This window comes from Fusarium solani, assembly GCF_023522795.1.
Source record: "Fusarium solani strain SB1 chromosome Unknown bctg00000003_1, whole genome shotgun sequence".
Taxonomy (NCBI): domain Eukaryota; kingdom Fungi; phylum Ascomycota; class Sordariomycetes; order Hypocreales; family Nectriaceae; genus Fusarium; species Fusarium solani.
The window spans coordinates 4,516,612-4,529,692 of NW_027072154.1; the positions used below are offsets into that span (position 1 = coordinate 4,516,612).

Below are 13,081 nucleotides of genomic sequence, written 5' to 3' on the forward strand. Positions count from 1 at the left end.
CGTCACTTGTATAGCCCCGACCACCCTTAGCTCAATGATAACCGTAGAGAAATGTCACCTTGAACCTCCCGCTGTGGGACATAACCGTTGCGGTGTAGTTCTTGTGGATCGACACCCTCTCGTCGTCGAGGATCCCCATAGTAAACTCCCTGGTCTGTTGGTCGTATCCATCCTTGTCAGTCGGCTTCAGCGCTGGACTTTGGCTGTCTTTGATCGTTCTGCACTCTTCCGGCGCGATGGGGATGAGATTATTTGGGAAACCCATGACCGGGGCCCCAGTGTCTTCAGACTGGAAGAGTACAGCTCCGTCGTTGCCTGGATGATGTTAGATCCCGGTCTGACTTCCAGCACAGCGTTTCGAGATACCTTCAATGACAGACACTCCTCCATACGCTCGTGGGTAGTTCTCCCAGTTGATCTCTATCCAAGTGCCCAGATTATGAGCTCGGCTGTCGAAGTTAACAATTGAGCCGCGGACGATTCTTCCTGAAAAAGAGCGACAAGACATGGGAACGTTGATAAAGACAGCGGTATTGGATGGGGTCTGCTGGAATCATTAGCTCTAGGCCCGGTGTCAAGCAGAACAACTTGCATTCATAGCCCGGTATGGCTTGAAGTCGATGCTATTCTGGTATATCATGAACCAGCGCAGAGAAGCGTCGCCGTAAACGGTCTCGAGGATAATGCCAGGCTGGCCGAAATCTTGATCGCCGAAGAATGGGTCTGGGAAACGCATTAGCTGGTGATGCGCTTTGCGTCCAAATGGCAGTCTCACACCTTGAACAAGGGTATAGTCGTCTTGGGCAGGATCTCCACAGAACGTCGCCGAGCGCTCCTTGGGCCTCAACCCAAGGGCAACGTGTGCGATATATATCAAGAGAGCCAAGTGAATCTTCATCTTCTGCAAGATGAAGTGTCCAGTGGTGATGTGTCGGATGAGGACAAAGGCGTGATAAAGGCTGACAGCCCCAGGCAGGGCCAGCTCTCAATAACTTCCCCTCCGCATTTCCTTATCTCCAGGGAGGACAAAACAGGTGAGGGTGCTACCAGTTGTCCAGGCCATGCGCTTCTTTGGCAAATTCCGAGTTGTTTGTCCCGCCGGACATCACACGAAAGGCAAACAAGCTAGGATACCCCCGAGCCCGGACTTGAACAGCCTGCAAACGATGCCCAGACCCTAGTGAACAGAGTCTTACCTCTCAAACATATCTACGATATGCCTTCCCGGCATTGAGCCTTGACAAAGACACGCAAGAACCATAACCGCTCAATTGGAGACTCAGCATTGACAATTCGAGGGTGGGGCCCTTCCGCAAGGAGTTTTCGGAGCATCTCCGATTTCCCAATCCAGAAACAGACAAGGGCATGATTGGCCGTGATTGTCGGTAGGCAACTCAGTCTTGGCAGTTAAAGGGTATCGAGAGATGATGAGGAATACGGACTCAAGATGATGAGTCTAGACTTGGGATCCATTAAAAACATGATTCCCCGCTTCTAGACACTCAGCGTCTACTTTTCCAGCTGGTTCAAGATTGTTTGTCACTGTATCATGGTGTTTGCCACGCTCCGAGATGAGGAAGCTGACAAATATGGGGCATGACGCTAACAGGCCATTGAGCTCACGTCTGGGAGTTGGGCGGACAGTCTACATCATCCATCTCCACGGACGGACACACAAGTCAACCATCGTCAAAGACTTCATTCTTGGGCCCCTCGTCCTTATATCTTGCGTTGTACCTTCTTTCCCTTCGCTCAATGTTCACCACATTCGACATCACGACGCCAAATTCGCTCTCGAGCGAAAAACCTCCGTCTCCGCCATCCCAACCCCGCACAAAGAGAGCTCAGGTCTCCCGCGCGTGTGACTGGTGTCGCTTGACTCGGGTAAAGTGTGACTCGGTGCGCCCGTGTCGTAACTGCAAGCAAGCGAAGCGAGAATGCGTCAATTCCGGTCGTGATGACTTCAAGAGCGTTGCGGCCGCGACTCGGTAAGTTGAGGCCCCATATCATGCTCACATATGGCTGATAAGCGCGCAGGGAGGTCCAGCGGCTGAGGAGTCAGGTCCGAGAACTTGAGACAAAGTTGATGGAGCCGTCACCGTCCAGTGTCAAAAGTATGTCCAATTGCAGACGTTCCCCAAGATGGAAGGGAACACGGATGAACGGAATCTACTATGGCCCTTCATCGCTCGTCTACTTCACCCATCGGTTATCAACATTCACCAAGATGGATTTTGAGTCCAACTTTCTATCTGCTCCAAAATTCTCACCCTCCCCATCTCACATAAAAACCTCCAGTCAGCTGCAACGCGAGCAGCAGGACGCCTTACTCGACCTTTACTGGCAGGGTTATCACGCCGTCTATCCTGTGTTAGACGAGGCCGATTTTCGGCGTCACTATGATACTCTCTGGCATAGCTTAACGGGAAGAAAGCCCTGTCCCTTGGTGGACATTGTTATCGCGCTGTGCGTTCACTTCGGCTCCTCTTACACGGTATCGGACGCTGTCGCTCTTCCTGATCAACCAGGATACGGCTTCTACCTCCAATCTCAGCAACTTCTTAGTCAGGATCTCGAAGTCCCATCCTTGAGCACAGTTCAGTGTTACTTCTTGAACGCCATCTACCTCCTCGCCCTCGGCCAAGTTAATTCGGCCTCCATGATTATCGGGTCAGCGATCAGAGCTGCAGAATCGCTGGGTCTTCAATTCGGGAATGACCGTGACGAGATGTCTGAGGGCGAGCCAAGATTATTGACGCCAGACTCGAGAATCTGGACGTGTTTGACCACCCTCGATACACAGCTCTCATTGTACCTGGGCCGTCCATTCGCGATCCAGGACTCCCAGGTATACAGCATGTCGCAGCCAGAACCAGACCAGGTTGCACAGCTTACCGGGCCAACATTTACCCTCGCAGACGTCAACTGGCTTCGTTTCCAGTACGAAAGGCAACGACTCTTCCAGATAGTTCGTGAGATCCAAACCGAGTTGGTGGCCGTGTCCGAGGACGTCTTGGAAGACATAGACTCTCCAGACTTTTATCAACATCCTTCGTCACGCGAGAAGTGCGCCCAGTATCTCTCGCAACAGCTCAAACGACTTAAAGTATGGATCCAAGAACTTCCAGAAGCACTCAAAACACCACGAGTACAGGGAGTCCCATTCTCTGTTGACCGTTCCGCATTGAACCTGAGTCAGACAGAGCCTCTTTGGCTACAGAGACAGCGCCTGATCCTCGAACTCGACTATCACACACTGATCATGATGCTCACCAGGACCTTCAATTCATTTCTACCAACACCGGCTCTGGGCACGTTCTCTAGCGACAACCACTGCATGACTTGCGTCAACTCTGCCATTATGGTGACCAACATGTTACACCAGGTACTGAACGACTCAGAGATCCTCACGGGCTGGTACCAAGTTATCGACTGGCAACGAACGGCAACTTTTGCCCTGGCTGGCTTTGCTTGTGGATATCCCATTTGTCCACTATCTCCATCAGCACGTAAGGCACTCACCCGGGCTGCGGAAGTGTTCGAGAGATCTGGCTCCCCGGACATGGTGCAGCTAGCTCAAACCCTCAAGACAAAATGCTTGGACATTGTCCAAGCATTTTGCGCTCGACTGGGAATAGTCACGCCCGCAAACACGCCTGCTGACCAACAGACCAGCCCAGAGACTGTCGACGAATCCTCTGTCCCAAGCACATACAATGTTATGAGTATTGGGGAAGAGGCGTTGGCCAATATCGGGCTGGGCAACCTATCTGACGATCCATCCTGGGCAGGAGAGACGCCTTCTACGCTGTTATGGGGAGACTTAATGAGAGACTTGGACTCAGGGTTGGCATCTTCACTCGGACATATCGGCGTCACTGAGTCATCGAGCCAAACATAGGTCATAGTTCGATCTGGAAATAGTGGTTTTACTCACGATGAGAGGCCTTGGGCACTGTATATAACACGAAGCAACGAGGGGTCTTGAGTTATGGAAGATCTCCCTGCTCTTGCCTACTTGACGGCTTGCCGAATCTGTTCATTTGGGCCAATGACCTCTTCACCCGGCGAGGGGATGTTTGTATATTCTGGCTTTGTGAATGAAAAGGATTCTCTAGGTATTAGACCCGTGTGTTATGAATTCCATGGCTACCATATAGCAGTTCAGGCCAGCCGTTACTTAACGACCAATGTTATCCATGACAGCAGGAACTCTGCTCATCATGACGTAAAGGTGGTTGATCTGAAACACATATGCTAAGATCACTCTAGTAATATGGTCTAATCTAATTCACGTAATATAATATACCTTGACAAGGCTTAGAGAGTTCTGGCCACTTTTAAGCAGCACTGCTTGTTTAAAGACGTCTCGCTAGTATCACGCGCATGTGACTCCTAGCAATGAAGCAGCTGCGCAATGTTCTGCCCGAGAGAGGACTTGATTCCTGATATTACAAGAAGGCACCGGGGGCTCCGGTTCAATCTTTGACACTTCGCCAATGCTCTTCTTCAGATTACACAAATAGACGCCAGAGCCCCTTAACGACGGAGACGCCGAGGTACCAGACTCTCCTCTCCTGCATGATCTTGGCTAGGCAATTCTGTTTCTTGAAACGTTACCATGACATCACGAGTTTAATTTGTCTTATCCTGTGAGCGACGCGGTCGGGTGCTAAAAGACACAGAGTGCTCTTCAATAGCAGCCAGTAGTCCATCCTTGGGCGCTTGACGCAGCTCCCATTTGAACATTGTTAGGCTCGTCAAGCTGGGCTCTGCGACGCATCTGTTAAACGCAGCGATGAGCAGTCATAGATAAGCTATGGTATCATATTGCAAGACTTGAGGAACCAAGCAACACACATCTCCCATAGTCGGCAAATGTCTTACTCTTCCATAGCCACTCCTATGTTGGAGCGTTGGCCACTGAGCTAGAAGAAACTGAAGCCTCCCCGCGGCAAGGACTTAAGAGACCAAGATACCTTGCAAGACCTCAATGGGCCGAGTATTCGGCTGACGGGAGGGTGGTTGGCCCTGTACGACTACAGGCCCTGTCGGGATAAGATCTCGAAGGTCAAACAGGCGTCGACTGACATATCTTGTAAAGCTGCTGTGAGAAAAGAAAGTGTACGGGCTTCAAGGATTTGAGGTTGGATTCCATGTAGTTGATATGAGCTTAAGATGTGTGACAAAGGAGAAGGCCGCCCTTGATTTAGCGCGGGAGGAATGACAATCGTCTGTGTGGTAATGATCAAGCTGGTACCTGTCACTGATCCAGATGGCCGCTAACGACGGATCAAGGACCAGGGCTTCTCCCTGTGCAAGTAATTAATACGGCTTGGGATTAAAAGAAATAACAAAAAGACTCGCCGAAAGGCTGACAAATAGGGAAATCTACCGCGGAATGAGACAAGCCCGGAAAACCCCGCTTATTCCATATTCAACAATCCAGCCTTTCATGACGCGGGTGAAGGCATTCGCAGATCAGAAGAGACGGGACACGTGACAGCCCGTTGAGGGCTGTGGCACGTGACAGATGGATAAAGTATTTTCCGAAGGGACTATGGCCACTCACGTGACCACCCTTTCGTGCCTCAAGCTGTAAGAACCATGCTCTGGATGGAACATCTCAATTCAGACGCCGGAGCCATCCAGCCATCTCAAATTTATACCCGCCTTGCACGCAGATTACCGGTACTATTGATTGCGTAGGAACTACCTTCCCTATTCCATCGTATTAACAAGACCTTGCCCCCTAGCCCGACTCACCAGCCTGGAACACTCGAGCTTCATTCCATGAGGCACGCTTAAACTGGGATTACTTTGAAGGTGGAACTATATTTGATACGGCGGTAACGCAACGGCAGCCCAAGGCGACACACAGCCTTTCTTTGCTTCTTTATTTACTTCTTTGATACCATACATACGAGTGTCCCGTTCAACTGCCACTATGAGAATCAAGCTGGCACTTTCATCCTTTGCCCCTGTGGCCTGCTTCATCCGCCCAAAGTGCCGCATCTCCATGTCACTGCTCCTTTCACCAGTAAACCGCCGTCTTAGCACATCCCGCAGCGACAATGTTTTCCCAGGTGTCGTCACTTCTAGTGGGAGTAGACGTTCCCCAGGTGTTGCCGCCTCCATCAGCAGCAGCACCGTGTCATTCAGTGATCATGCGTCTGGGTCGACGTTGGGATCCCCTTGGAGATGGATGATCATGCCATCGTCACGGAACAACTGAAACATCTTCGTCATCATGCGAAGGTTGACTTTGACCGGGGCTCCATCCTCGGCCATCGCGTCTTCAGTCCGCGGGCGCTTGGGTCTGTCAGAGTCGGGGGCCGGGATGGTGTCGATGTCGCCAACCACAAACAAAGCAGTCTTGTGACGAGTGATGGCGACATTGAGTCGCTGGGGGTGGGCTGTAACAGTGTAAACCCGGGGCCGGATTCCTTGTCTACCGCGAGACAAAGCAGGACTATGTCTGCCTCCCGTCCCATGAACGTGTCGATGGTAGAGACTTCGATTCCCTCTAAGGTCGGCTCTGCACTGAACCGGGACCGGATGTGCTGCGAGTTGGCACGGTAAGGTGTGATGGCGGCAATCCGATCTGTGGGGACACCCAGTGCGCCAATGAATGACTGCAGCCACTTCACCATACACTCGACTGCCCGGGCGGTGTAGCGAGACTTGGAGACAGAGTCCACGCGGCTGGGGCAGTTGTGGCAGTTGATGAAAACAGGCGCCATCGTGTCGGCAGGCAGAACCAAGTTGGCCGTGTGCTGCAAGTACGCCCAGATATCGCCGGCGTGAGAGAAGTTAGTCTGCTCACACGATTCAGCGTACTTAAACTCGTCCTTGAGGTTGTGGTAAACGAGTTCAAGGGACAAGTCGAACATTCCTGGGGCCATTCGGTACTGCCTGTAAAGATGAAAAGCAGGGAATCCCAGATGGAGCCACCAACTAAGGAAAGAGACCCTAGCATCGTCACCGAACCGGTTAATGTCGTTTCCTGCTTCGTCTTTCTGGTTTGCTGTCATCAAGACGATCATGGGTCTGGGTGTGTTCCCATAGACGATGAGGCCGTCGGTGCGATGCATTGCAGCTGCCTCGTCGAGAATAACAGCTCTCGCACACTGATTGTTGTATGTCTGGTAAGGCTCACTTGCGGCAATGCTCGGAGTGACGACGACAAAGTTGCTGCATATCACAACTTGACTCATGAGGCGGACAATGTCCTTGCGGAGCGTGAACTGCCGCTTCAGGCCGGATTGTCGCTCAGCGTACTCGCGGACGGTGATCACACCTCTTGCAATTTTGACAAGGTCGGCAAAAGATTCGAAGGGGATTTATTGCCTTGGGAGCTCCTTTCGACTCGGTGTCATCTTTCTCGTGGGACGATCCTGCAGTCGTTGGGTCTGGGAGGTCCCGGAGAGCTTCCAATTGGAGATGGAGGTCACAGAGTTCTTTGTTGTCCTGCACAAGGTTGAGAGCTTGCATGTCGGCAATGTTGTATCCAAGGACCAAGAAAGTCCACCAGCAAAGAGAGTGGTGGAATTTCCATGGACAAGGATCGAGCTCGTCGCTTTCGCGATACCCATTGCCGCAGAGAATCTGGAGACAGTTGCGAGCCTCTTGTTCGATAGCGTATCCTCGAACGGACATGAGGTTGGGCAGTTCATGCCCTTCATTGACAAGTTCCTCTGTTATTTCCAAGTTCATGCTGTCGATTTTCTCCTCGATGTTAGAGCAAGCGCCATTGGAGGGCGCAGACACGAATGTCTTGTCGATACCAACGATGTGTCCAAACAGCGTATCGACAATGGAAGAAAGCCTTGACTTCCCTGAACCGCCAGGAGCGGACGCAACGGTGACTCCGAGGGCGAGCTTGGAGAAGTATGTGAGGAAACGACGATGATCATACTCGTCAAGTTTCATCTCGCAAAGTTCGACGACACGGGGGTGAGCTCCAAAGTGGAAGATGTTCAAGGCCGGAAGCTGGCCGATGGGACGAGCCGAGTCTATGTTGTCATGGCGCGGGGTAAACCTTGCTCCATTGCCGATGAGGATGTCGTTCAGGAGAGGCTTGAGGCGAGCATTGCGTTGGGCAGTGTTGGGCCAAACTCGAGCGTGTTGGTGGAGGCGAAAGACGGCGGTAACGCGCTTCTTCCCGTTCTTGATGTCGGGGTCACCGAGAATAGCCACGGTGTTGAGCCTGTCAGACCTTTTGGACGTCGCCTTTGCGTCATGGTAGGAATCGAAGACGACTGGGATCAAGTGGTGGTCGGCTGCCCCCTTGGGCGGGCGCGTATGATCATGGCGAGACATTCCTTGGTGTTGACGCCTTGGAGGTGAGCAGAATTCGCCGGAAGAGTCGCTGCTTTCCACGTGGATTGTTTGGCGATAGAAGAGTTACGAGGAGGGTCCTTGGCATTGTCTGTCTCACAGTCCTTCTGGACTTGCTCCTCCGGCTCCAATGGCTCAGCATCGGGCAAGGCATGTCTATCGCCTCTAGCGAGCCTAGGGCAAAGGATGGTGACCTTGAACTGTGTGCCGACCTTCGTGATACTTCGTTTCAGGACGTCTTGATGCTGGAAAAGTTATGCTGCAATTAGGAGAGGACAAGTGCGTGACTGTATTGGTGAAGCTTACCCGATCTTCACCAACGGTGACAAGAGCGATAAATCGACTGCCGGTTTCTTGCGTTGCAATTTTCTAGACTAAGACGGGGAGTCGCTGAGTGGAAAGCTGTTCGAGTTGCTTGCTGTGGGCCCAAACATCCTGACCATGCACTTGCTCGAGAGCAGTGTCGCGGTTGTTCTATTTCTCATATTCGGTAGCAGCACTGAAACCGATGACGATGTTGCGAGGGATAGTGATGCCGTACTATTCGTCGTTCCAGTTGTGCCTGAGAAGGTTTGTTAGAAGAGGGGATCACGATGACTTGCACCGCTGTTGTGTACTTGCTCATTTCCATACCCATAAAGGGTGTCGTATCAATCCTGGTTGTGTTCATGTACTGGAATGCTCTCGCGTCGGAGGGAAATCGCATGAGAAACTTCTAGTCCCGCTTGCTGAGGAGATGGCTCAAGCGGATCATATCCTCCACGTATTCATCCTCAGTGAACCAGCGAGTCATCTCGTCAGTCTGTCCAACATAAAGAAGCATGGTTCAAACAACCGCCGCGTCCTTGCCATCTGCATATATGACAGACACAAACCAGTAGCCGTTGCAGTGAACCTCAGGGGCGAGTTTATGTTTTCGAAGCCAGGATCAGCGATGCAATCCACCTTCACGGTCGAGTTTTCAGGGCACCTAACAGATACGTGGTACTTGTCTAAAAGCGATAGGCCCCTTGGGCGGCTACCTTGGTAGAAGGTACTATGTGCCTTGTCGGCGCTTCAAGGAAAGCCTAACGTTAATGAAAGGTAACCTATGTGATTTCCAACTGTGACGACAAGGACCTGCTGGGAAAGTGGTTTGATAAAACGTCTCTTGAAAGTCTCGAGGAGGCCTCGGATGAAATCGTCGACGAGTGGCTTAGGTTTGTACACCCGCTACTGCGTATACCAGGACACTGACAAGTTTTCAGGCCCCCAGTTGACCCAATTGGTAGCAGCATCAGCCCATCGACTCTCCATGCACAGACAAGCGTTGCCGAGGTCTCTGACGTTATTATCCCCGATTCCGCCTCTGAAGGCGACGAGCCATTTCCTTCTGCCTTTCCGCGCACTAAATCCCCCGACTCACGATCAGATAGTCGCTTCTCATCGTTCGTCACTAACTCTTCCGTCGTGTATTCTGACGAAGAGAATGAAGACTACATCACTGGCTCAGACTACCCCAGCGACCCAGACTACGTGGACGAGTCTGACTCTGATGACGACTCCGAGTCTGATGACAACTCCGCCACACTGCCAGTTTCTAGATCACGACAACCGCTCATGTGCCAATTGTCTAACGGCGGATCGCGCATCGAAATCGAAAAGCCTGGAAAGTACGACAAAGATGACATTGTGCATCTGTCCATGATCCAAGCGAGACAAGATGGCACTCTCTCACCAGATTCCCGCCCCGCTCCATTGTACAACCATCTGGCCCCGAATGCCGATTAACTCGGAGACGAAACTCAAGCACACTGGAATCCATTTCCATTTCCGGAGCTAAGCTCATGCCGCTCTGAGGCGAGTTGGTGCTGAGCTCGGACTGAGGAGGGCTGAGTTTAGGCTGAGCTTGGGATGAGGTGCCGGCGTGAGCCCACTTTTGGGTTCTATGCGCCTGTGAGGCCCTAGATCTGGGATAACGCACTGTTTTAGGCCCCGTGAGAACCCTTATTATAGGCTATTGGCCTTATATAAAGCCTACGCAACTCAGTTCAGTTCTGTAAACTGCTTATGCTAATGTTATGAGATTTAGACCCCTGGCTTGATCTAAAGAAGATTAAAGACTCCAAAGAACCTTTCCTTCCAAATATCTGCCATCCAGGCTCTAATGATATAGCCACTTTCATAGATTACCCTTCTGCCCTAGACCATATTACCGATATGTCAGGAGAAAACCCAGTTCATGCATCAGCAAATGTGCATAGGTCTAAGTTATAGAAGAAAAGTTCAGGCTCTCAGCCCCAAGCGGCTCATATATCAGGGTCGAAAGGATCATCGAACGACTCATCACTTCTGCACCAATCTTTCGAGCCTTGGAGGTGCGGGCTCTCTCACTAGGAGTGGCAAAATCACCCTATGCAATGCCTAAAGAGTTACTCGCTGCAGCGGCCTTCACTGATGCGGTCCGCGGCGCTGACAGCTACGAATACCTTCCAGACAACCCATCGATGCCGATCGTGGAGACCTACACTATCCTCGTCGTCGCAAACGCACTTGCCATCGCTATGGCCTGCAAGGCCATCTTGCATGCGATGACGTTCACCGCCACGACAAGGGCATACTCTTGATGAATGAATTGTGGTAAGTTCTGACGTACTCGGCCACTTTAAGTGCATTAGGCCAATTACGGCATTCTAACGCGTAATGCATTATTAAAGATCTGAACTTGTAACCTACCGCCTCCCTCTTTACCTCTCCTTGACTTTGTTGTCTGCCACTCAGTCAACTGCCAGCATGACTCGCACTCATTCATCTGTTTTCATAGTATGAACAATTTATTAAGCCAGGGTCTGGCAAGTCTAAAATCTCGGGCCACTCTGATCTTTTACTTGTGTCAGGTGTAGACTGGTTGGCTGGCTGGAATACTGGCATGAGGGGGGTTAGGTTAGGAAACACGTAGTGTAAATTGAATCTATTCCTGTGCACTTTCCTAATAGTTAATATTTTAAACTGCTTCGGCAGCCATATATGACCCCGTTTGGTCTGAATCACGGAGATACTATACCGTAAAAGCCGTGAGACTAGAAGGTCTGAAGGCTGGAATGGGAAAACGCATGCTTTATATATTAAGGCTTTAAATTTCTCTCACACTCCGAACTTTCATTCCAAGTTAAATCGCCTAAACTTAGTAAAATAAGTTTGTAAGGATTCTAATGTTTATCTATTTAGCGTACTTTCAAAGTAGAAATATCTGTCTACTGAAGCAGCAAGTCATACTGGCTAGAAGAACCCCTTGACAACATAATCGTTATTACGTCAGGTCGGACAAGAAACAATTCCGAAAACCGGCCGACTCTGACGTACAGGAGCTGATTAACTCTGTTAGTCAGCACGGGGATGATCCTTGAAAACGTCTTCACTCACTCCGAGGTTGAAGAGGCAACTCGGGAGCTACGTCGACTGGCCAACGGGCCGGATGCTGCTGGCCCTGCTAGTACTGGTGGTCGTAATAATTCGAAGGCCTCTGTACACGACGCATTCACTCTTTGCTTAACAAGTCGAGTGTGTTGGTAAATTCGCCATGCACCCCAAGGTTGTGGCCCTCAACGACTCCATTGGCCGGGGTCACTGCTTGGGCGCCGAATACGTATTCGATCGTGATACGCGGCCTGGCTCTCCAGATCGATGGGACTGATGGAGTCGGATACGTGCCAAAGCCTAGAGGCGCTTCTCATGCCTTCCGTACCGCGCGGGATGCAAGCGCATGGCAGGCTGCCCTTTGGGATGCCCGCCGACGGCCGAGTGGCGCCGAACATGGTCAAATCGTTTTTATCAGAGCTCTTCCACTTGGAAGCTTACTCTTTGCCGACAACATCACGCAGCATCACGCAGCATCACGCAGCCGTGTTTTATGCGTTAAACCAGCAAAGTCGGAGAGCAGGATTCCACCTTTTAGCCGAAAGTCACAAGTCATGGGACCCCATGAAATAAGGATAAAATAAAGAGAGGAGCTAAAGTTGAACTCTAAGCGCACAAGGGGGAGGGGTCATGGATAAAGTTAATGCTGTTGGGATGAAACCTTGGCTGTGCAACTAGAAGGTTTGTTAGGTTGATGTGCTACACAGCAATGGGATGATTGAGAATGCCTAAATCGTTTGAAGAATACCGTGTCCTTTTTATTGGTGTGATCCTCTGATATATCATCTATGGGCATGAGGAGAGGTGAAAGAAAATGATTGCGGGTTTGATGTTGGCACGTTTAGCCACACTAACGGCTTTATCATACAATTTCATGGCTTGCCGCTGTCACCCTCCTTGGCCAGTAGAGCACTAGACAAGCTTTCGTGACGCCTCTGAATAACAATGACGTTGCAGGAAAGCTAAACTGGCGCGACATGTTCTTAATCAGCCTAGCGCAAATATCCGATTACTCAACGCTATGGGGGGAGTTACCTGCTGACAGTCTATATATCGGGCATCCGTATTGAAACGCATGCCGGCCTCGCCCTCGCTCGAGTGGAAAAAATCCTCAGTATCAACCAAGTCACAAGTCTTTTTACTACTCACCACCGACTGCCAGGGAGCTTTATTTCTACCCAACATGGCACACAGTGGTGCTGCACATAAGATCGCCTCGGTGATTCTGCGATTTCTAGAGCTTTCCTCTGCCGTGATCGTCCTTGGCATCCTCTCCCGATTTGCATACATGATCAGTATTGCCGGGGTCCATTTAGATGGAGATATTGTCTATGCCATGGTCGTT

At 50.9% G+C, this 13,081-nt stretch overlaps 4 protein-coding genes across 4 annotated transcripts; 2 read left to right on the forward strand and 2 right to left on the reverse strand.

Annotated features, from left to right (window-relative positions):
- Positions 1-31: 31 nt before the first annotated feature.
- On the reverse strand, positions 32-898 carry MRS44_007025 (uncharacterized protein; the record flags this gene model as incomplete). Its single annotated transcript, XM_065621965.1, has 3 exons — positions 32-315; positions 367-449; positions 645-898. 3 exons carry the CDS (start codon positions 896-898, stop codon positions 32-34), a joined length of 621 nt encoding a protein of 206 aa, XP_065478037.1.
- A 691-nt stretch (positions 899-1,589) lies between these two features.
- On the forward strand, positions 1,590-3,901 carry MRS44_007026 (uncharacterized protein; the record flags this gene model as incomplete). Its single annotated transcript, XM_046271964.2, has 3 exons — positions 1,590-1,848; positions 1,928-1,988; positions 2,038-3,901. The coding sequence occupies 3 exons, from the start codon at positions 1,590-1,592 to the stop codon at positions 3,899-3,901; spliced, it is 2,184 nt and encodes a 727-aa protein (XP_046139332.2).
- Positions 3,902-6,165: 2,264 nt separating this feature from the next.
- MRS44_007027 (uncharacterized protein) lies at positions 6,166-8,322 on the reverse strand (the record flags this gene model as incomplete). The annotated part of the gene is made up of 3 exons (XM_046281823.2): positions 6,166-6,405; positions 6,456-7,302; positions 7,370-8,322. The coding sequence occupies 3 exons, from the start codon at positions 8,320-8,322 to the stop codon at positions 6,166-6,168; spliced, it is 2,040 nt and encodes a 679-aa protein (XP_046139331.1).
- A 459-nt stretch (positions 8,323-8,781) lies between these two features.
- Positions 8,782-10,110, forward strand: MRS44_007028 (uncharacterized protein; the record flags this gene model as incomplete). The annotated part of the gene is made up of 3 exons (XM_046280461.1): positions 8,782-8,910; positions 9,424-9,539; positions 9,588-10,110. 3 exons carry the CDS (start codon positions 8,782-8,784, stop codon positions 10,108-10,110), a joined length of 768 nt encoding a protein of 255 aa, XP_046139330.1.
- Between the last annotated feature and the right edge of the window lie 2,971 nt (positions 10,111-13,081).